This window comes from Quercus suber, unplaced genomic scaffold (assembly GCF_002906115.3).
Source record: "Quercus suber isolate HL8 unplaced genomic scaffold, Cork oak 2.0 scaffold_48, whole genome shotgun sequence".
Lineage (NCBI taxonomy): Eukaryota > Viridiplantae > Streptophyta > Magnoliopsida > Fagales > Fagaceae > Quercus > Quercus suber.
Window position 1 is genome coordinate 509,170 of NW_027069513.1, and position 22,678 is coordinate 531,847.

At 33.6% G+C, this 22,678-nt stretch overlaps 2 protein-coding genes across 3 annotated transcripts; both read right to left on the bottom strand.

The window, feature by feature from the left end:
- Positions 1-10,017: 10,017 nt before the first annotated feature.
- On the bottom strand, positions 10,018-13,263 carry LOC112033252 (GRAS family protein TF80). Its single transcript, XM_024066024.2, has 2 exons — positions 12,515-13,263; positions 10,018-11,623 (listed from the first exon to the last, which is right to left on the bottom strand). The coding sequence occupies exon 2, from the start codon at positions 11,581-11,583 to the stop codon at positions 10,249-10,251; it is 1,335 nt and encodes a 444-aa protein (XP_023921792.2). The 5' UTR covers positions 11,584-11,623; positions 12,515-13,263; the 3' UTR covers positions 10,018-10,248.
- A 4,261-nt stretch (positions 13,264-17,524) lies between these two features.
- On the bottom strand, positions 17,525-20,735 carry LOC112033247 (scarecrow-like protein 3). 2 transcript variants are annotated; one of them, XM_024066016.2, is made up of 2 exons: positions 20,155-20,735; positions 17,525-19,143 (listed from the first exon to the last, which is right to left on the bottom strand). In XM_024066016.2, the coding sequence occupies exon 2, from the start codon at positions 19,101-19,103 to the stop codon at positions 17,691-17,693; it is 1,413 nt and encodes a 470-aa protein (XP_023921784.2). In that variant the 5' UTR covers positions 19,104-19,143; positions 20,155-20,735; the 3' UTR covers positions 17,525-17,690. The 2 variants fall into 2 exon arrangements, with proteins under 2 accessions (XP_023921784.2, XP_023921783.2); XM_024066015.2 differs by having other exon boundaries at positions 17,525-19,129; positions 20,155-20,730.
- Positions 20,736-22,678: the final 1,943 nt, after the last annotated feature.

The following is a 22,678-nucleotide window of genomic DNA, read 5'->3' on the forward strand; positions in this document are numbered from 1 at the left end:
TCTTCTTGCCTTGGCGTCCAACAGATCCGAGCATTGGCGGCTTCGTCTTCGAACAACCTTCTTGAGTCGGCACTAAGTCCAGAGCGAGTCATCGTGCATTGCTCTTCATCTTAGCATCCAACGAATTGCACTTATTGCCCTCGTTCCACAACCATAGGTGTGTAGTTTTGTTCGTGCATCCGTCGTCTCCACCTCGCAGTTGTTGGTGTTCCTCTCCAAGCCGTGACGTACTGAAGCCACGTGTTTCCATGTTCACTCTTTGTATTTGCAAAGTTAAAGGAGTTGTGCTGTCCTTGAAGCTCCAAAAGCAGCCGACTTGTGTTAATCTCTACATGCTTTATCAAGTAGATCTTCTGGCGTTTGTCATCACTTGGATCATGAGCACCACCTTGTAAGTTACTCGTCTGACTAGCTTGCTCCTTTGACATCACTGGCATGTCCAATAGCTGATCTAAATTTTGGTGCCTCGTCACCTTTTTGGTCATCTACTTGTAGGCGACTTAGTATGATGATCATCCACCCATAGTCGACTTCAGTCATGCGTCTACCCATAGGTGACTTAACGTAGTGACCGTTCACCCGTAGGCGACTTAACCTAGTGACCGTTCACCCGTAGGCAACTTTAGCCACGCGTCTACCCATAGGTGACTTAACGTAGTGACCGTCCACTCATAGGCGACTTTGGCTATGTCTGAATAAACTCCTCTTCTGCTTGCAGTCTTCAGCTTACTCTTCAACTTACTGTCTTCAGCTTACTATCTTCATCTTACTATGCTTAAGATGCAGTTGCCAGGTATGGGGTGGAGCTATAGACTTTACAACAAGGTTGCCTCTCATGAGTGAAGCCAACAACCTTGTTATGTCCATCGCCTTTTGTTTCGTCACGGGTTAATTACAAAATTACCCTTATCACGTGGAGCTCAAGTAAAGCAGCATTAGAACCGTCGGGGTCTTGCATACCCCCTTCAGCTTATAGTCGTCAGCTTTTCATTCCGTCCAGGTGTAGATGCCATCAGGTCGTAAGATGAAGTCGTCAACTTAACGGCTTCATCATGTGTGAAGTCGTCAGCTTAGAGACAGACAGTTTCATCTTGCGTGAAGTTTTCAGTATGTATAATAAAGCTGACAGGTCTTTGGAGATCAACAACTTCTTGTATTTTGCCATTTAAAAATTCCCCTTATCAGGTACCTTCTTGGTCCTCTTCCTGAGTGCCATGCCCTGCATTCTTTTGGAGCAGCTACTCTTCTAGATCGTTGTTTTGCTTAGTGAGGCGTTCCACGGCTGCAATGAGAGTCTGCACCTGTCTCTCGAGTGCAGTTGGGAGTGGTTCGTCTCCTTGAACGTTGTTGGTGGTCACCATCGAGCGAGTAAGTACCATGCAACTCTTTGTCCAGGAAGCGATAATATGGCTTACAAGTCGTAAAAATTTTTCCCACAGACAGTGCAAACTGATGATGCCGAAAAAATCACTAGTGAGCCACACGAGGCTTTACAACAAGGTTGCCTCTCATGAGTGAATAGGAGGTGAAGTGGGGACATAATTGAAACTCAGAAAAATTGTTCTCACACCATAATAAATAATTACGAAACATAAACATAGGAAATTACCAGAGAATGCTCAATTAGGTCCTCCTTGAGAACTGATCAAGTACACCACCAACTTCAAATTCCTAGCTGGGTTTTGAAATTGATCAAAAACCCAGAAAACCCCCTTAAAAATTTCCCACGCTTGTTGAGCCAATCTGCTTAAACAATCAAAGTAGTTTCTAGCAAAAACAGGGTTTGGGGTCTGTCACTTTATTTAAGAGTGAGTCAAATGGAATTAAGCTCTTTGACTTGAAGGACTAGAATCCATGGCTGCATTGGTGGTAATATAGGAGATTTATTTTTGTCGTCATTGAGGTTTGTTTATAAAATACAGAGGTTTGTGTTTCTAGATTTCATCCCTGTCACTGAGTCACTCTCTAAAGTGGATTCTTGTCTTGTCAGTATGTGAAGTGGATTGGAATAAGACATGGCCAAACTTGGTGTTACTGTCACTAATCCAAATATGCTAGAAGAAAACAAGACAAAACTCCTTGCTTGTTGTTTTAGGGGCTGACTATGATCTCAAGGAAAGTCTTGTGTCAGTTTTTCATGGAATAAATCTAGTTTACGCTCAATTTCACAATTTTACTAAAATATGCCCAACGTAGTGTAAGAATATTTTCTGCCTACTAATAATTATACGGACCAGCTTGCAAAAATTAGCAAATTGTGAAATCAAGTGTGAAAATGAGTGTGTCTATAGTATGTTGTTTCCAATGGTACACTAGTGTTAAAGACACCAATTTTGGGATTCAGATCCTCTAGATTTTCTAAGGTACCCTACTAGTAGATTTTCTTAAATCCTAACAACTCTTTAATGATTTAATGGTCAAAATTTTATCATGTCAGCATTCTACTAATAATATTCTTAAAATAATAAAATAATATTGCAAACAAAACAATTAAGATTATTGTTAATGGAATGCTGACATAGCAGAATCTAAACTATTAAATCATTAAAGAATAATTAAGATTTAAAGAAATCTATTTGGTAGAGTACCCTAAGAAATCTAGAGGATCTGAATCCCCAATTTTGAGGCCATTTTTTCACACCTTAGGTAAGGAAAAGTCTCTCAAATGTTGTAATCGAGCATTATCTAAAAGAGTTTAAATTCTATAAGGATTAGGGGTAAAACCCTTAGTTTACACCCTCCAATAGCACTGTACCACATCAGTATTTCACAGCATTGCACAAATAAATGAATAGAACCTCCCACACACAATACTTCCTTCCTATTACAAAAAATCAAATCCCATTCAATTAAAAAACCAAAGCTCCTAGCCTACTACGATGGAAGGTTGACAACGGTAGGACCGCAGGAGAATGAGATGTAATGGAAGCAGAGGTTTCAAGCTAAACTCCAAAAGATTTTCAGTTCAGAGATTACGTGCAAGGTTCATTTATTTGTTCAGGCTCTTAGATAGATGAAGATGTTCTTATGGGCAAGCTCTAAAATCACTAAAGAAAGATTTTGGCAAAAATAGAAGTAGTTGTAGCATCGAAAGGAGTGATAGTAGCTTCACCAGCATCACGGACCTTATCAAATTTAAACTCTATCTAAAATGTTAAGTGAGTAAGATGTAAAAATTCGGAATGGGTCCAGCTTTCACTGATTTTTTCACATTATCATCATTATCTCAAATGTTACGTGGATAAGATGTAAAAAATTAGCTGATTTTTTTTGGTGTCCATTGATGCCTTGTAGGGTTGTTTACATAAAATACGGAGAGAAGTATGAAAATTTAAGAATTATATTCGGTGACAATAGAATTTATAATATTATGAATTGATGTATTAATTTTTAAACACAAAATCAAAATCAAAATCAAAATATAATAATTTAGAAATTTATTTATTATAATATTGTTGTAATAATATTAGTTTAATAGTTTGAATATATAATATATATATTGATGATGCGAAAAATTAGCAATTGAGATCCTCGTCTCAATGGATGGACAATCCTGCGGTTGGTCGTGTTTCTGATGTAAACCTGCAATAAAGCTTGGGAAAGAAGTGGAATACACCGGTGTGGTGTTTGCCAAAAACACTCTGATGCTTAAGTTAAAAATGAAGAAAGTTGTTTAGAGAGAAATTTAAATGGAGTGATTTTTGGATGAGTATTTTGTGTACCTTTGGATTCTATTGCTCATTTCTTTTTTAGTTGTCCTTCGCCTTAATGGACAATGAATGTCTGTATTTATGTTCAACGGCTAGTGTGTTATCAATGGGAGCTCTGAAGCGCACAGCTCACTTGTTACTGTTGCGCTGTCCGTTACGTTTCATCATTAATGCGTGCAATATATATATATATATATATATATATATACCTAAAATATAATATATATTATATATAATATATATATATATTTTTTTTTTTTAGATAGATTCAACTTATGGCATCTGCTCCTAAAGATAGTTCTTTATCATCAAACCAAGACATCAATCGGTTTTTTGTGTAAGCGGGGATTGAACTCTGGATCTCTTATTCAACTATTAGAAACTTTACCAATTGAGCTAACTAGAACCCACATAAATAAAAATATTTTAAGTAGTGATAATTAAATTTCACTTAATAAAAATAATTAATATGTTCATTGTATTAAGAAAAAATATGTCAAATGAACTTATAGTTTATCTTTTATTCTTTTGCTAGTACATACTATAGACAAATTTGTATAGGAAATCTTCATAAAGCTCAAGATTTATTTCTTACCCAAAATAAATCTTCTTGTTGACCCCTCAAGAGAAAAATCCTGGAGCCATCACTGTTTTCAATCTCTTGTCACTCTTATTTAATATGATAACTAGTCGTAAACCCACATGATGCATGAGAAAATGTGATATAATTATTTTATAATAGAATTTAATATATTTTGTTAGTTGTGTTATTTGAAATTATTAACTTTTTTTACAAATTTATGTAAAGGAAAATAAATCTTCTTGTTGACCCCTCAAGAGAAAAATCTTGGACCCGCCACTATTTTCAATCTCTTGTCACTCTTATTTAATATGATAACTAGTTGTAAATCCACGCGATGCATGAGAAAATGTAATATAATTATTTTATAATATAATATAATATATTTTGTTAGTTGTGTTATTTGAAATTATTAACTTTTTTTACAAATTTATGTAAAGGAACATATAATGGAGTTTTCATTCAGCNTTTTTTTTTTTTTTTTTTTTTTTTGGATTCTTAAAATTTTTCAGTTTATCTACTTGAGCTTGAACCTTCAGTAAGTACTAATCACATGTTATGTATTTGAACTGAATATGTTTTTTGGTTGAATATATGTATGCTACGTGTAAACAGGAGAATTAATTTTAACTCAAACTAAATGGAGAGTAAATATATGATTGCCCAATACAATTAATTTGTAAAAAATGGGTTTTCAAGGTCAACCTTAGTGTGCCTATATGGTTTAGCTTTTAAGTTAATAGAAAAATATCAAGTAACTCGTAAGAGAGAAGTATATTTTGATATTAACTCTTCCTCAGGTTGGTCCGAGAAGTGCTAGTACATACAATGTTCAAGTCTCGGTTACAGGATAGTGTTACACAAAGTATGTTTCTTTTTCAAGTTTTTCATCCCTCATTTATGGAGGTGTTTCCTTTCTTTATATAGCTATCTGAATTGTATCCTAGCCCCCCACTTATGCAACCACTAATCTTCCTTTGGATGCTTGTTCCATCAAGATTTTGCTAAAGGTGGTAGAATGTGTTACAAGCTGTGAGGGTAGTGTTCAGGGGTCATTCTTCTACCAATGCGGCCAACTGAGTTGTTGCAATGCATTGAATGCGGAGGTAATGGGTACTTGGATATTTTGCCCTCTTCTTGCTTACATGTCTCTATTGCCTTCCTTGGTATTTTGTCTTTTGGTCCAAGTGGTCTACTCAATGCCTCCCAAGGAACGCTCTCTCTTTGGACTCCTCGGGAAATTAACCTCTTCGGCCCCTATTCTCGGGCTCTCATCTATGTATTGGGTTAGAACTAATGAGGGAATAGGCCCTTTCACCTCCTCAGGCTGGGCCCACGGAGTTCTATTATGTACTCGGATCTTACCCCTCCCACACTAGGTTTGTGAACTGAATATATAACTCTCTTCATGATGCTATTTATCTATGTTAGCAATAGTCACCCATAGGAGACAACACAAAGAAAAGAAAAAGTTAAAAATCATCTAAGAGTCTTCAATCTTTAAGTAATTGGACTTGTTTATTGCTAGGTCAAATTGAAGGAACTTATTTTTATTGCTTTGTAAGTTAAGAAATAAGTTGTGTAAAAGCAAGATGTACTTTAAAAAGACAAATTTTTAAATATTATTCTAAAAAAATAAACCAAATAAGCTGAAACAAAAAGACCCAACATAATCGTATATAAAAATACATTTTGACTAATTACACAATTTTATTTGATAAAACAGGAGACAAATGAGATTTCACAAAATTAGTATCAAAATAGGAAAATACAAGCAAAAGAGTTTTCTTTTGCCAGATTTCTCTAATATTGCAACTTTCTTCATTCTTAAAGAAAATAACATATAATTGTTCTTGGACCTTGCACTGGGTGGACTTTGAGAAATGCGAAAATCTTATCATGGTGGGGAATTTGCTTTTAAAAAAAAACAAGCCTTGATTACAATCATTTGCTAGCCTGAATTTTGGACCTTTTTGCTTGCGTGTGCTTTGTGATGTCTTCAAGAATTCTTGTTGTTGTAAACGTTGAAAGGAGAAGATCGATTATGTTTGGCACTTCTAAAAGGATGAGAGAGATAAGTTGAGGGTTCTTTATAATTCTCATAGTGAATATCTATCTTCCTCACAATTAGAAATCACAGAACACATCATTGATGACCATTAAAAAGGAAGGGGGAATTATGAGTTTGGGTGTAACTATGTTATATTAATCACTCACCCTTCTAATTATTATTATTAGTGTGGGACTTTTCACATGTATATATCCAACATTTGAAACTATGCTATACCAAAAAATAATTTATTGATGTCTTGACTTGATAATAAAGAGCAATTCTAACCCAAACACAAGACACTTTTTGACACTATGATATGAGTGTTTTTCAATAATGGGCAGCGTTATGTAGAGTTCAAGGGGTTCAAGTGAACCCCCAAAGCTGGAATATATTTTTTATAATATATAATATTTTTTTATGTTTTATTTTTGATTTGACTTCCTAAAATGAAAATTTGAACACCCTGATCTTAAAATCTTTTTAAGTTAAGTTGAAATAAAGTTAAATATGATCTTCTTAGCAATTTCTTGGTCTTTTTAAACACGCAAAAAAAGTCCAACAACAAAAGTAAAAATTTGTTTATCTTAAACCTCAAAAAAAAGCCTATTTAGATCTTAAGTACACATTTGTTTAGTTTACAATGTAAATCTTACATTGATAGTACAATGTAAACATATAATTGTCCTAAACTAATAGATATATATATATATATATATATATATATATATATTTTTTTTTTTTTTAGATAGATTCAACTTATGGCATCTGCTCCTAAAGATAGTTCTTTATCATCAAACCAAGACATCAATCGGTTTTTTGTGTAAGCGGGGATTGAACTCTGGATCTCTTATTCAACTATTAGAAACTTTACCAATTGAGCTAACTAGAACCCACATAAATAAAAATATTTTAAGTAGTGATAATTAAATTTCACTTAATAAAAATAATTAATATGTTCATTGTATTAAGAAAAAATATGTCAAATGAACTTATAGTTTATCTTTTATTCTTTTGCTAGTACATACTATAGACAAATTTGTATAGGAAATCTTCATAAAGCTCAAGATTTATTTCTTACCCAAAATAAATCTTCTTGTTGACCCCTCAAGAGAAAAATCCTGGAGCCATCACTGTTTTCAATCTCTTGTCACTCTTATTTAATATGATAACTAGTCGTAAACCCACATGATGCATGAGAAAATGTGATATAATTATTTTATAATAGAATTTAATATATTTTGTTAGTTGTGTTATTTGAAATTATTAACTTTTTTTACAAATTTATGTAAAGGAAAATAAATCTTCTTGTTGACCCCTCAAGAGAAAAATCTTGGACCCGCCACTATTTTCAATCTCTTGTCACTCTTATTTAATATGATAACTAGTTGTAAATCCACGCGATGCATGAGAAAATGTAATATAATTATTTTATAATATAATATAATATATTTTGTTAGTTGTGTTATTTGAAATTATTAACTTTTTTTACAAATTTATGTAAAGGAACATATAATGGAGTTTTCATTCAGCACCAATATATAGTAATATAGGTTTTAAAACCTAAATCTAATAAGAAGATTTAAATTTCATAATTATAGATTTTTTTTTTTTTTTTACATTTTTAGTATTATCATAATTGGTTGATTTATTTGAACATCTCCAAGAACATAAAAAAGAACAAAAATTGTACATTTCCAAGTCCATGGAACACATATTACATGTTACATTTAAGTTTAAATACTATATAAGTTTAGGATGGTAGTAGATTTTTGTTTTCTATATTAATATAAGTATAATGCCTATATTTGAAAATTGAATTTTAAAAATAATATTTAAAAATTTTAACATTTTTTTTGTTGTTGCTATTTTAGTGCCAAGCCCATATCTCTAACTTCCAATGCCTATCTATTTAAGAAAAAAAAAAAAAAAAAAAAATTCCGATGCCCATCTTATTTGCATTTATAGCTCAAAACTAAAAAGTCGTGTTTGATAAAAATCTCTTGCTTTTCACCTAAAATTTTATTTGATTTGATTTTTTGAATTTTGAGCCCAAAATTCATAAGGAAACTTTCAAAAAGTATTAGTTTAAGGCCCAAGTTGTCCATCCCAAAACCAACCAAAGCCTATCGCACCACACTGCCAAATCGACCATTGACAACAACGGTTTTTTGACCACCAATTGGTTTCTGACAAAGTGCACATACTATCCCACAAACTGTATAGACTTTCCAATAAATTTATAAAAAATTTCCAATCAAATATACAAACTTTCCCACAAACTGTAAAAACTTTAATACAAAATAAACAGATTTTCTTACAAATTGTACAAATTTATCACAAAATATACCGACTTTCCCACAAAGTGTCTAGATTTTCCCATAAAACATACATACTTTCTCATCAAAAAAAATATACAGCACTTTTCCATAAAATATACTAAATTTCCCACAAAATGTACATATATGACAATAGAATGTACTGACTTTCTTACCAGGTGTACAGACTTTCTTACAAAATATATAGAAATTCCTATAAAATATAAAATAAAACCCATAAAATTTACAGATTTTCCCATAAAATATAAACAATTTCTCACAAAATGATCAGAGTTTCACATAGAACATACCAAATTTCCCAAAAAGTGTACAGACTTTCCCAAAAATATACAGATTTTTCCATTACATATACACTTTCCCACAAAATTTACGAAATTTTTCCAAAAATATTCTGACTTTCCCAAAACATACACAGACTTTCATAAAAAGTTTACAGGCTTTGCCAAAAAAAATATAGACTTTATAATCAGATTACAAAATAGCCCCTTAAATATATAGAATTTATCACAAAGCATACAAACTTACCAAAAAATATATATATACTTTTCCCCGAAACATACAAAATTTCCCACAAATTATACAAACTTTCACATAGAACATACAGATCTTCGAACACAGTGTATAGACTTTCTTACAAGATATACAGATTTTTTAAATAAAATGGACAGATTTTTTAATAAAATATACAGACTTTTGCATAAAATATACAATTTTTCCTAAAACATTTCCAAACTTTCCTATTGAACTTACAAACTTTCCTAAAGACTGTAGAGAATTTACCAAAAATTATATATACTTTCTAATTAGATACAAAAACTTTCCACTAAAATATACAGAATTTCTCAAAAAGTATACGGACTTCCCAAAAAAATATACGAACATTTTTTTCTAAAATATACAGACTTTCCCACAAATTATACAAACTTTTATATAGAATGTACAGACTTTCCAACACAGTGTACAGACTTTCCTGCAAGATATACAGATTTTTTTTCATAAAATTTATATACATTGCCACAAAATATACAGATTTTCCCACAAACTGTACAAACATTCCCACAAGTATACATACTTTCTCATAAAATATCTTTAGGCGTAATTTTAACTTGGGGTTTAAATCATAATCAAGTTGAATTTGTTCTTAGAAAACTTAAGAGTGAGAATGAGATTGAGGATTTTTATTCGTTGAATGTCATGAGTTCGTCTTGCACTTCCTAGAGCTCTCTATCCTTAAATTTATTCAAAATTAGATTCCAGCAAATAAACAGAGAATCATCTTGGGGTTGCCTCTAACATCGTTCAATTTTTAAACCTTTCCGTAGAACATACACATTCACAGAAGATAAAAAACATAAGATCTTTTTATATGAAGAAGAAAAAGAAAAATGACAAATAGAAAGATCAAGAGAAATACTAAGAGCCTTGTAGAGCAAGGCTTGGTGTGTCCATGACATCAAGGGCTCAAATCACCTCTCCACCATTGTTATTATTGAAAAAACAAAACAAAAAACAACAACAACAACAACAATAGAAAGAAATCATTAGCCACTGCTAGTAATTTTAGTTTCATCATCTGAAACTCCAGGCTGAAACTGAAAATAGGGGAATCTCATGCCAGTAGATAACCAAGCATCCATTCTCTTCTGTGAAGCTATACCCATCACTATAGTACTGCAACATTGTACTAGCATCAACTCTACCATTATAGCTAAATGGCACCCTGCTGAAACCGGCTAACTCAAGCCATAAAATCCATTTCTCAAGCTTCTCATGCCTCTCCTTTCTCTCTGCTCCATCACATGCTACGATGTTTTTAATTTCCTCTCCAAAAAGCATCTTCTCAACCTTTTGTTGCTCTATTGGTGCTATTGATTTGGTGGAATCCAAACAATCAAAGAGAGCAGCATAGAATTTCATTGCATTGTGTACTCTCTCTATTAATGTAAAACCATTATGATTTGCTTCCTGCTCAGTTATCACCATCAGCTTTGGTGAGAAACGCCGAAGAGAACTTAGAAAGCTCTCCATTTTTGGAGAAGCACTTAGAGATAGTTCGGATGTTGTCGAGGAGGAAGCACTGGCAATAAACAAATGATTCAGATCCGTCTCAAGAAACTGTTGAAGAGACTGCTGATTCCTTCTTACCACTTCCTCATCAACAGCCAAGAGAGAATGTAGCTGAAGTACAGAGATGACAGCAAGAGCTTCTCCAGTCTTGATGCCCAAACTTTCAATATCAAGATTCTCTATCGTGCTAACTATAGGATTGAATTGAAATGGGATGCTCAACCTGTCAGCTTCTTCTTTCAACTGAAGATCCATTTTTTCTAATACTTCATTCTGTTCATGAATACCCGTAATTTTCAAATGGGGTGCCCCTTCTTGCCGCACACTTAATGCCTGAAGAAGTCTAATCCATTGTTCTGGCTCAACTGGATAGAGATCAATAATATGAACTACTTTTTCCCCCTCCATAGCTTCCATAATGGCCTGATTTGTGATCAAATATGCAAACTTCAAGAAGGGGCAATGCTCATAGAACAATTTTTGAACAAGAATTTCCTCAGAGACTGATGATATTTTCGTCGAATTCAGTGCTTTGTGCAGACCAGTAAAGCCTTTGAGCATCCTATCAGCAAATGCCTCAATGAAATATGAAGCAATTCGCTGAATTGCAGTGCCTTTAGGAGAGGCAAGATAGGAAATATGTTCAAGCCTGGTATTAACACTATGAAGACATCTGGCAGTTACATGGCTAGCACATTCTCCAAGAAGTTCTATCAATTGCAAACCTCCTTCCTCAGATTGTGGCGATCTGAGCCAGGGGTATGGTGATCCTAATCCAGGAGAGGATTCATGGGATGAAGTTAAAGAAGATCTGCCTTCTTGTTTTGTTCTTGCCATCAATATCTGAGAGCAAACTCAATGCTCTGGGAATGGAGATCTGAATAACAGCTAGAATGGGATTAGATGTGTAGGAGAATAAATTTTAATTGCTGCAATAATAACACTACACCACTTGATGATAGAGAAAGTTGGGGGAAGGAAGAAAGAACTATATCTTGAATCTTTCCCTCCCTTTTTGCTGTTAGGTTTGTTAAAAAAACTACAATCTTAAGCCAACCAAGGTAAAAATTGTTTGGTTTTTCAATATATTTTCAAGTATCAGTTTTGGTTCTCAGAGTCAAAAGAAGCAGTTGAAGAACGCTTCAAATATATCACTCTTGAAACATAATTTTTTCCTCTTCAATAAATTCCTTTGGAAGTAAATGTGGGGCTATTTGGGTTGCTAATTACTCACAAAATCAAAAAATAGTTTCAAGACAATGTAACTTTTCCTTCCTATATCTCAACAGTATAAGCCAACTGACAGTAAATTCGAATCATAAACTCAAAGAAACTTTTAAGAAACAGAAAAACCAATTTGTGTCCCTAAATTTTAAGCTGCAGATGTTTCAAAAATTAAGTAAAAATCTCAACAAAAGTAATCCAAAACCATCTTTCAAGTTACCAAAAAAATAGAAGTAAAAGGCCAATCAAAATTAGTTTTCCCAGCAAAATATAATGCTTTCTTGATTCCATAATACCAAAAAAAAAAAAAAAACATAAAAATTTTGAAAACTTCGGTTCTATTCTGCTCCAATATTTTCCCAGCAACCAAACACAGGTTGAATGAAAACCATATCAAATATTTTTTTTAAGAAAAAAAACACACACACACACAGACACACACTTATCTTTCAATCCAAAAGCAAGCTTTAAGGGAAAGTATTATTTTCAATAACTGATCAAAACGGATTAAATATATATATGGAATGGAAACATGGGAAATTACCAGGGAATGTTCAATTGGTTGCTCCTTAAGAACTGATCAAGTACACCACTAAGTTTAAATTCCCAGCTGGGTTTTCAAATTGATCAAAAACCCAGAAAAACCTCTAAGAAAATTTCCACTCTTGGTGAGCTAGTCTGCTAAACCATCAAAGTGGATTCAGAGCTATGCAAAATTTGGGGTCAGGGATTGTGTAGCAAAGTGAGTCCAATAAAATAAAGCTATTGACCTATTGTCTTGATGGCCTTTTCCTTGGATCGTTGTTGGCAATGTAAGATGTTTTACGGTTTTGTCTTCATATATTTTTTGTCCCTAGGAGGAATCAGAGGAACATGGAGTTTCAGAAATACAAAAACCTGTCTACCTAATTTGCAAGAGACGCCCTAAATAAAGTGTCTCCATTATCACTATTTTGTTTTATTTCTTTGGCTATGTCCATAAGCACTATTTGGATGCTTGGCATTTTCTTCTTGCATATTTGCAAACAGACGATGGAATTGTGAATAACGCCAATGGCAGAAGCACTATTTTTTTCCTCCCACTTTTCTCTTTTATACATACATAAATGCATAGATGTCACATCTAGATGTGGCATTACTAGTAACTACCGTCACATGCCTTGCATCAACCCGCTCAATTCACCTATACCGTCCATTTTCTTTTTCTTTTTTTGCTAGGTAATTGCGGGAGCTCGAACCCCTGAGCTCAAGATATACAGGGACACCGGGTGCCACTAGGCTACAAGGCCCAGTGGCACCTAAACCGTCCAATTTGCTTGGCCAAAAGCCTACTCTTACATATATGACAGCGCTTTCTAAGCGAGTTAGGAGGATAAAAAATCGAAAAAACTCAACCTAATCTGCCTATATGTCTTTTAGTCTTTAGTTTATATCAATTTTTTTCTTTTTTTTAAACTCCATGATGTATACATGTTAATATGAAAGATGAAGATGCTTTACCAACAAATTTATAAGCATACATACGAAAGAAAAAAAAAAAAACTCACAAAATCAATCTTAGCACCAATTCAATGGCTCCAAGTCTTCAAGGAAAACTTTGATTACAATAATTGGTTTTCACTAGTGAATTCGAGCAATTTGTTAGTAATGCTAACGGTTTTATGATGTGGAATCTAGTTCACAACTTGGGTTTACCGCTAAGTACCTTTGTTTTTTGCATGGATTTTGTCCAGTCTAAAATCTAGATATTATCATTAAAAGAGAAAGGCGTGGATTTTTCGTTATTCATAAATAAAATGTATATTAAAAAAAAAGCATTAAGTCCATTTTTTTAGAGATAGTTTCAACTTATAGCATCACAAAGACATCAATTGATTTTTTGGCATAGACGAGAATCATGTTGGGAGGTGCACGACGCCTAGAAGTCTAGCCCACATGGAATTCTATTTCAAGATGAAATAGGTGAAGTAGTTTGCAAGTACAATAATACAGGCGGTAGAAGCTTTCTTCTTCTTCTTCTTCTTCTTCTTTTTTTTAAAAAAAAAAAAAAAAAAATTCCGAACCACGTACTGGTTTCATGATAGAGTAGAGAGATTGAGAGAGACTAAAAAATGAAACATAGTTTTTAAGCGGACTAAAGAAAAGAGAATAGTGTTTTGTGCAACACTGAGGGAAAAAAGAAAATATGATTTTTTTTTTTGCTCAAAATATACAAGGAAGATAAGTTGGGGGTTTTCTTTAAGACAATTATTTGGGTGCTACAACCATAGAGAGTTGAAATATTCAAAGTGGAAGATCTTGCTACCGGGTTTTATGGTGAGATTATATTTGTTCCTAGAAGTATTATTGTATTTTCCCAATTTATTGTGAACTCAGGTTTTGGGTATAACTTGAGTGTTGTAATCTCTATTTTATTATAGTGGATTGATCAAATTTGTTCCGTGATTTTTCCCTCTACACTAGAGGGTTTTCAACGTAATTTCTTGGTGTTCTTGTTGGTTGATTTTTTTATCACTTCCGTAGATTTTTATTTTTTTTATTGCTTGGGTTATATTTAATTTAATTCACACATAGACGATGATTTATCCCAACAGATTGAACCCCATATCTTTTATTCGATGATACGAAACTTTACCAATTGAACTAATCAGAACCCACAAACATTAGTCATTTTCAATGTATGCTTAGACAAGCGTATTGAATTATTGGTACCTTTTCATTGAAAGATAAAGCTTAATGTCTAAAGAGAAGCATTCATTGCTCTATGCTTAGATAAGCTTTTATAACTTACACATCAGCATATTGGCCTTCTGCTAGGAAAGGTAGCTTTCTGTCTTATATATACATCGGTCCTATATCAATATTATATATATATGTGTGTGTGTGTGTGTTTTAGCGTGGATGCTATCAAGGAAAAACCATTGGTGTTTTATAACCAAGAGTGGAGGAGTACGTAGATTCTCTAAAATTTAGGTAAGCTTTATATCATATCGCATTTGGATTCTGGGTTAAGAACAAAATCATATAAAATTATCAAAATCTTTCAGACGGATTTCCTTATCTTAGCTAAATTTGGTGATGTATAAGAGATGAACATTTGACAAGAAGATAAGGATTTGTAAAGGAATCGTCACCGGGTTGGAGTTGTCGAAAATAAGACAATTTTAGCTTACTGTTGATACAAAATTAATGATTTTGTTCCTAGTGTAATGTATTGGTTGAAACTTGAAAGTTTAAGAATAAAAGATTCTTTAAAAAAAAAAACATTTCCAACCTAAAAATTTTGATTTTTTTTAATATATAAAATTATATTGAACTTCAATTAAAACAGGTAATCTTGAACCTAGGGAGTGAGATAATCATGATTTTATTTTACCCATTTTTATTTTCTGTTAGATGGTAAAAAATTATATTATTGTTAGCTAATTACCGTATATTAGATGATTATACATATTTTTTCCTTGGGTAAAAAAGATAACTGAATGGTCAATTGTGGAAATCTCCCTAGATGTCAATATAATATAGCTCCTAGCCGCAGTTTGGGTGAGAAATTGTAAAATACACAAAAATTTATTAATTATGGAATTATAAATCTCATAATTTACAAATTTCATTATTTGGCTCTAATCCCATCATTTACAAATTAATGCCATTGGAAACTACATCCTCTTGGGAGTTGGGATGACTAGTTAATTGCCATGTATTAGAGGATTGGATTGTTATGTTTTTTTTCCCTAACATACAGATAATGATTTTTCAATCCCTTGGTAGCAACTATTACACATATAGGGCTATCAATGTTCAACCCAACCCGCAAACACGATACAAACCTAATATAAATTTTTGTGGGTTAGGGTTAGGTCTTAACGGGTTTGGGTCATAAACAACTAACCCGAAAGTAACATAATAAGAAATAGGTCATAAGATGGTCAACCCACATGACCCGCAATTGACATGTTTGACATGCCAATTTATTTGTGTCAACTTGAATTGACCTATTCAACGCAACCTGTTTAACTTGAACAAATATTCATTTTCTTTTAGATTTGTTAAATATCTTTTATATCAAACCTATATTTTAAACTTAAAATGAAAAGTGAGTAATAACAAAAAACTTACAAGTATAATTGGAAATTGAAATTTTACGAATTTTACGTACCCTAATATAATTAGATATTAAACTATATTATTTTGAATGTAAGTTGAAAACTCGAAGTGTTTACACTATTTTTGAGATGTAAAAAATACTTATTTTTAGGATTTTAAATTTTATATTAAGCAAGTTAAAATGAGTTGTATCACATTCTTGTCAACTCAACACAACCTGTTTATTATGTGTGTCAAGTGGGTTGGGTCAGTTTAACCCACCTCATTAATAGGTTAGGTTAGGTTTGAAGGATCATGACACGATTATTAAATGGGTTGGGTTAGGGTTGAGTAATTTAGTCAAATACATTTACCTCGACACGACACGAACCCGACACGCTAACCTAAATTGACACCCCTACACACACACACAAGAAGAAGAGTGAATTATCATCCACCTAAATAAAGGGATTTATATTTAAGATGCTACTTAATTTACTATCACTACTTTAAAAACTGAATCAGTTAGTTCAACCAGAAATTGGACCCTTAACCAATATGAGAAAAACTGAAATTGAACCCAAATTTGTTTTTTCACATTCCTAAGTGCATCGAAATGTACCGAAATGTATTGAATTGGATTGAAATAGACGTTATGGACTGAACTAGACTAAAGTGGACAAAATGACCGAAATGCTATACTAATACGGCTTAACAAGAGCATAATAATAATAAATGCTAAGCTTTAACTATTAGATATTATATAAAGTATAGATGCATAAACATGTAAATGCCTTAAAATCAAATTACATATTAAAGACAAAAGATATATGGTCATATAATTTTTTTCCATTATCCTTTAGTAAAATTTTTATGTGTACAAGAACATTAAATCCTTGGCAATTGAAATCAAGCATTAGGTTGACTTTTACTAACTCACTAAAGACCAATTGAATTAAAATGAAAAATCCTACGTATTGAAGTCCAAGTTAGACCAATTTTTGACACATTCAAATTGAGTTTTTTAATGATCCAGAAAAATACCCAAATTCTCATGTTGAAAGGAACAAAAAAAGAAAAAAAGATTTTACCCTTAGATTCTAATGGTGACCACTTATGATTTAAATTTTAACCTTATGTCAAAATCATAATTTCTCATGTAATAATCGTTTGGTTCTTTTGCTATTTAAGCCAAAATGTATATTTTTTTTCATGATTCAACATGAGGTGTTTACACTAAGGCCTAGATGGCATAGGAAATTGTAGGCACTCCTTCAGGTGAGTTCAGTCATAAGAAACTTCTTTTTTTTTTTTTTTTTTTTTTTTAAACTTTCACCCTTGAGGATCTGAACTCAAGACATTGACCCCAACCAAACTGCATGCTTTACAATTGGGATTAGATTTGCTTACTCTTTCCCATGCTCTAGCAATAGAATAAGGCTGGCTAACCCCAAGTAACAATATCAAATGCTAGAAAAGGAGATAGTACTTATTATCCATAAATTGCTTCAAATATGGTGGTTTCAGCCAAATATACAATATCTCAGTCTACATATAGAAAGGAAACTAAAACAAACAAGTGACAGAGGAAGAAAAAGAAAAAGAAAAATCATATGGGCAGATAGCTAGTAATCTTAGTTTGACCACCTTCTCCAGGCTGAAACCGAAAATAGGGGAATACTTTTCCAGCAGATAACCAAACATCCATTCTCTTCTTTAAAATTATAGCCACCATAATTACTGATCTGCAACAGCCTCCCAGCCTGCAATCTACCGTAGTAGCTGAATGGCACCCTCCCGAAACCAGCCAACTCAAGCCTCGAAATCCATTTCTCAAGCTTCTCATGCCTCTCTTTTCTCTCTGCTCCCTCACATGCAATGATGTTTTTAATTTCCTCACCAAAAAGCATCTTCTCAATCTTATGTCGCTCTATCGCTGCTCTTGATACCGTGGAGTCCAAGCAATCAAATAGAGCAGCATAGAAGTTCAATGCTTTCTTGACCCTCTCCATTAAAGTGAAACCATTATGGTCTGCTTCCTGCTCAGTTATTACCATTAACTTTGGTGAGAGGCTCCAAAGAGAACTTAGAAAGCTCTCCATTTTTGGGGAAGCACATAGAGATAGTGGGGATGATGGGGAGGTGGAATCCGGGCTAGCCAAATACAAATTGATCAGATCCTTGTCAAGAAACTCCCGTAAAGGCCGCTGGCGATTATGGAAAACTTTCTGCAGGTTCTTTAATGCCACAGGTGAGTCTCTTCTTAGCATATCATCATCAGTAGCCAAGAGAGAATGTAGCTTAAGTATAGAGCTGACAGCAAGAGCTTCACCAGTCTTAACACCCAAACTTTCAAGATCAAGATTCTCTAATTTACACACTATAGGGTTGAATTGAAATGGGATATCCAATCTGTCAGCTTCCTCTACCAACTGAAGAGCCATTTGCTCCAATACCACTTTCTGCTCATGAATACCAGTAATTTTCAAATGGGGAGGGCCTTCTGGCCGTGCACTTATCATCTGAAGAAGATTAATCCACTGTGCAGGCTCTATTGAATAAAGATCAATAATATGAACCACCTTTTCCCCCTCAATAGCTTCTATAATGGCCTGATTTGTGATCAGATATGCAACCTTCAAGAAGGGCAAAAACTCAAAGAACAACTTTTGAATAAGCACTTCCTCAGAGACTGATGATAATTTAGTTGAATTGAGGGCTTTGTGCAGACCAGGCCAGCCTTTAAGCATCCTATCTGCAAGTGCCTCGGTGAAGTAAGCAGCAATTCGCTGCATTGTATCGCCATCAGGAGAGGCAAGATGGGAAATATGCTCAAGCCCAAGATTAGCATTCTCCATACTGCCAGTACCTACATGGACAGCACATTCTTGCAGAAGACGTATCAAACACAAACCCCTCTCCTCCGATCCAAGCTCCCTAATCCAAGGGGATGGTGATCCTAACCCAGGAGATAGTTGCATCCAGGGAGAAGATTCATGGGATGATGAAGTTACAGAAGATCCGTCTTCTTGTACTGCTCCCGCCATTAGTAACTGAGAGCAAACTATGTTCACTGCAAATGGAAATCTAAAAATTATTTCAAAAACAGCTAGAATGAGATCAATTTGAAGGAAAACCAATTTTAATTGCCACAATAATTACACTAGAGCTTTATGTTGTTTGGTTTTTCAAATAATTATAAACTCAAGCCAACTGAGGTTTAAGAAAAAAAAGATTTTCAACATATTTAAGGACACTGTAAATAGTTCTCAAAGTCAAAAGAAGAAATTCAAGAACACATTTTTGAAAATCGCTTTCAACAAATCATTCTCAAACAGCCTGTTTTGCAACTACTGTTCTCTGTCTGCGTTCTCTCTTTCAGGAATACCAACAGAAACAGGTTTCCATTTTTATTTTTCTCTACTTATTTAAAACAATATTTTCTGAAAACAACCAAACAGGTCAAATTTGGGGTTCTAATGAGTCATAAAATCATAGTTTAGTCTCTACACAATGAAATTTTTCTTCTCTGTATCTCAACAGTATCAGGAAAGCGACTGAATTAGAATCATAAATTCCCAGAAACTTAAAGAAACAGAGTTACAGAAAAGAAAAACCAAAATTGTATTCCAAAAACATTGTATTCCATATTTTCTGCTGCAACTGTAACCAACTTTATATCAAAAGCTAAAAAAAAAAAAAACAATGCCAGAAAAGTAAAAGCCAATTTGTGTCCCTAAATTTCAATCTTTCTTAAATTAAATAAAAAGCTTGACATAAGTAAGCCAAAATCATTCCCAAAGTTAACCCAAAAAAAAAAAAAAAAAGTTACAAATCCGAACAAAACTAGGCCTACTTAAGTGAAATACAATCCTTTCTTGGTTCCAGATTGAACCAAAAAAAAATTCAAAACTCATTTCTATTCTGCTCCAAGATTTTCCCAGCAACCAAACACAGCCTGAATGAAAACCATGCCATAATTCAAGAAAATTTAACCTATTGGACAAAAAATCCAATAGCATGCTTAAGAGGTGTGCATTATTTTTCAAGAATTCTTCAATGGGACCTAATTTATGAAACAGAAACAAAGGAAATTACCAGAGACTGTTAAATTGGTTCTTCTTTGAGAACTGATCGCGTACACCACCCACTTCAAATTCCCAGATGGGTTTTCAAATACATCAAAAACCCAGAAAACCCACTAAGAAAATTTCCTGGCTTGGTGAGCCAATCTGCTAAACCATGTGGCTTCAGAGCAAAGCAGGGTTTGGGGTCTGGGACTTTATTGCAGAGTGAGTCAAAAAGAATAAAGGCTCTTCTCTTCAAGGACTTTCCCATAGCTGCATTGGTGACAATATATGAGGTTGTTTTTGTCGTCATTGATTTGTTGTCGCTTGGTGTACCAGACTAATATGGAATTTTCTGAAATACAGTGTTTCCTCTCTTTGTAGAATGCAATATTAGCAAGTATCTCCTAAAGACCATCATTTGGATTTTTGTTAAAGGTATAGCCATCCATCTGGTAGTTTCTTCTTGCGTAAGGACAAAAGAGACAAGGGAGTAGTTGTTGGAAAAGCCAAAAGCAACATGAAAGTTCACCAGGTGATGTGTCTCTTGGTACTTTGGAGTAATTTTTTTCTTGGGGTTAAAAGTTTGAAATTTTGAATAGGTAGTACTTTTTTCTGTTGGGGTATTACTTGGAAATTGGAATATCCAAACTCTATTCCTTTTGTTTATGATTCCTAAGACCATTCACTAATAGATAATGTCTTATTAGTATTTTATATTTACTTAAAGACTTAGTTGAAGCAACTATGTTGTACCTAGGACTATACGACATGATCTGTCCTAATAGTACACGACATGATCTCTTCTCACCTAATAAGTTTATTATTAATGGAAGTTAATGAACCTTATACTGGATTCCTTCTTATCCTTGGTTTCAATGTTTTCTTTTGCTGAAAAGAAGCCGACTAATGAAAGTTTTATAGGTGTAACTCCCAAGCCCACCTTTAAAACTCAGAAGTCCTAATTCTACAAGTTATCATATATGTAAGGAAAATTTTTGTTACATACTTAATGGTGTACACTCCATACATATCAATATCAAGAATTGCGTCTATCAAAAAAAATAAATAAATAAAGAATTGCGGGCATGATATCCACCATTTTTGTATAGATATCTGCAATAAAAATGTGAACAGTAACAATGTACCATGCGTGATAACCACTGTTGCCAGTGTGTCAGCACACCTTTTTACTTCCATAGTGTTTGATTTCCAGTGTGTCAGCACACCTTTTTACTTCCATAGTGTTAGATTTCAGTCTTAGGGATCTTCTACAAACAGACGCCTGCAATCATTCACAAAGAACTCAAACTATAATGAACTTTATCTGTTTAATAAAGAAGGAAATCGCAACAAAAGCATTTAGCTCAACATTCAACTTAATGAATTCTATAAAAAGAAGCCAGGAATAGACCATCTCTTAATGCTCATAGTTCAGTCACAATACTTGTAACCACGTACCCAATAAAAGAGGCAACAAACAGACCACCCCTCCTATTAAAAAAAATAATAATAAATAAACAAAACAGACCACCCCTTAATGCCCATGATTCAGTCCACCTACTTGTCCCGGATTGCCATGTAAGGACCCATCCATAAATAGCTTAAACTTAAACTAACCGAGCTGTGCTAATATCACATAATTGGGTACAACTTTGTGCCACAGCTCATCACATGACGAGTTGTGATTGGCAAAGGGGTGTTAGTGGGCCATGTGAAGACACACCTTTACCAATCATAACTCGTCATGAGAAGATTTGTGACACAAAATTATGCCCAATTATGTGATACTAGCATAATTCAAACCAACCATATGTAGCTCTATGAATGCCAACCTTTACAAGCTTTGAATGTATCACATATGGATTAAAAATTAAACTATTTCTATTAAGCCAGAGTGACTATAAACTCATGATGAACAAAAACTCTCCAAGGTAATTGATGTTTGCGAAAGAGAGCTTAAGAATTGTAGTTAAACTATAGCAAATTTTGTAGAGATAAATCACAAAAGGAATTGCATTCACCAGAAATGCCTAGTTGATCCAAACAAATTTTGAGTCACAGCAATCCCTTAAAAGATGAAGGACTAATTCTGAGCATAAACCGCAATGATATTCGGACCTCAAGAAGCTAAAACCTCTCCTAACATGATTTTATTGTGGTGGCATATCTAGATGAAAACTTAACCCTTCTGTCCCTAAAAGGGGGAGTTAAATGCCTGGTTAGGTTATAAAAAATGGAGTTTCATTTCTTGTTTATGTTCCACATCATATCTACCCTTTAGGAGTATTTATGCTATTGGAAAGCACTATAATTTCATAGTACCAGAAAAAGTTCAAAATTAACTAACAAATACAAAATCTAAACCAGCATCTTTGAAATGCAAGCAGCAAAAAACAAAAGACAGAAAAGATCAAGGCACTCATGCAAATATTAGCTTTGTTTGGTTCACTAAGAGGGTTACGTCCACGGAGTTGCTGCAATTTCGTCATAACGGCTTCTAAAGGAGTTACAAGGATCATCAACATATATATGCCATCTTAATACATGGACTA

Excerpts from the sequence above, each read along its gene's own strand:
- LOC112033252 (XM_024066024.2), bottom strand. The coding sequence starts at position 11,583 with ATGGCAAGAACAAAACAAGAAGGCAGATCTTCTTTAACTTCATCCCAT.
- LOC112033247 (XM_024066016.2), bottom strand. The coding sequence starts at position 19,103 with ATGGCGGGAGCAGTACAAGAAGACGGATCTTCTGTAACTTCATCATCC.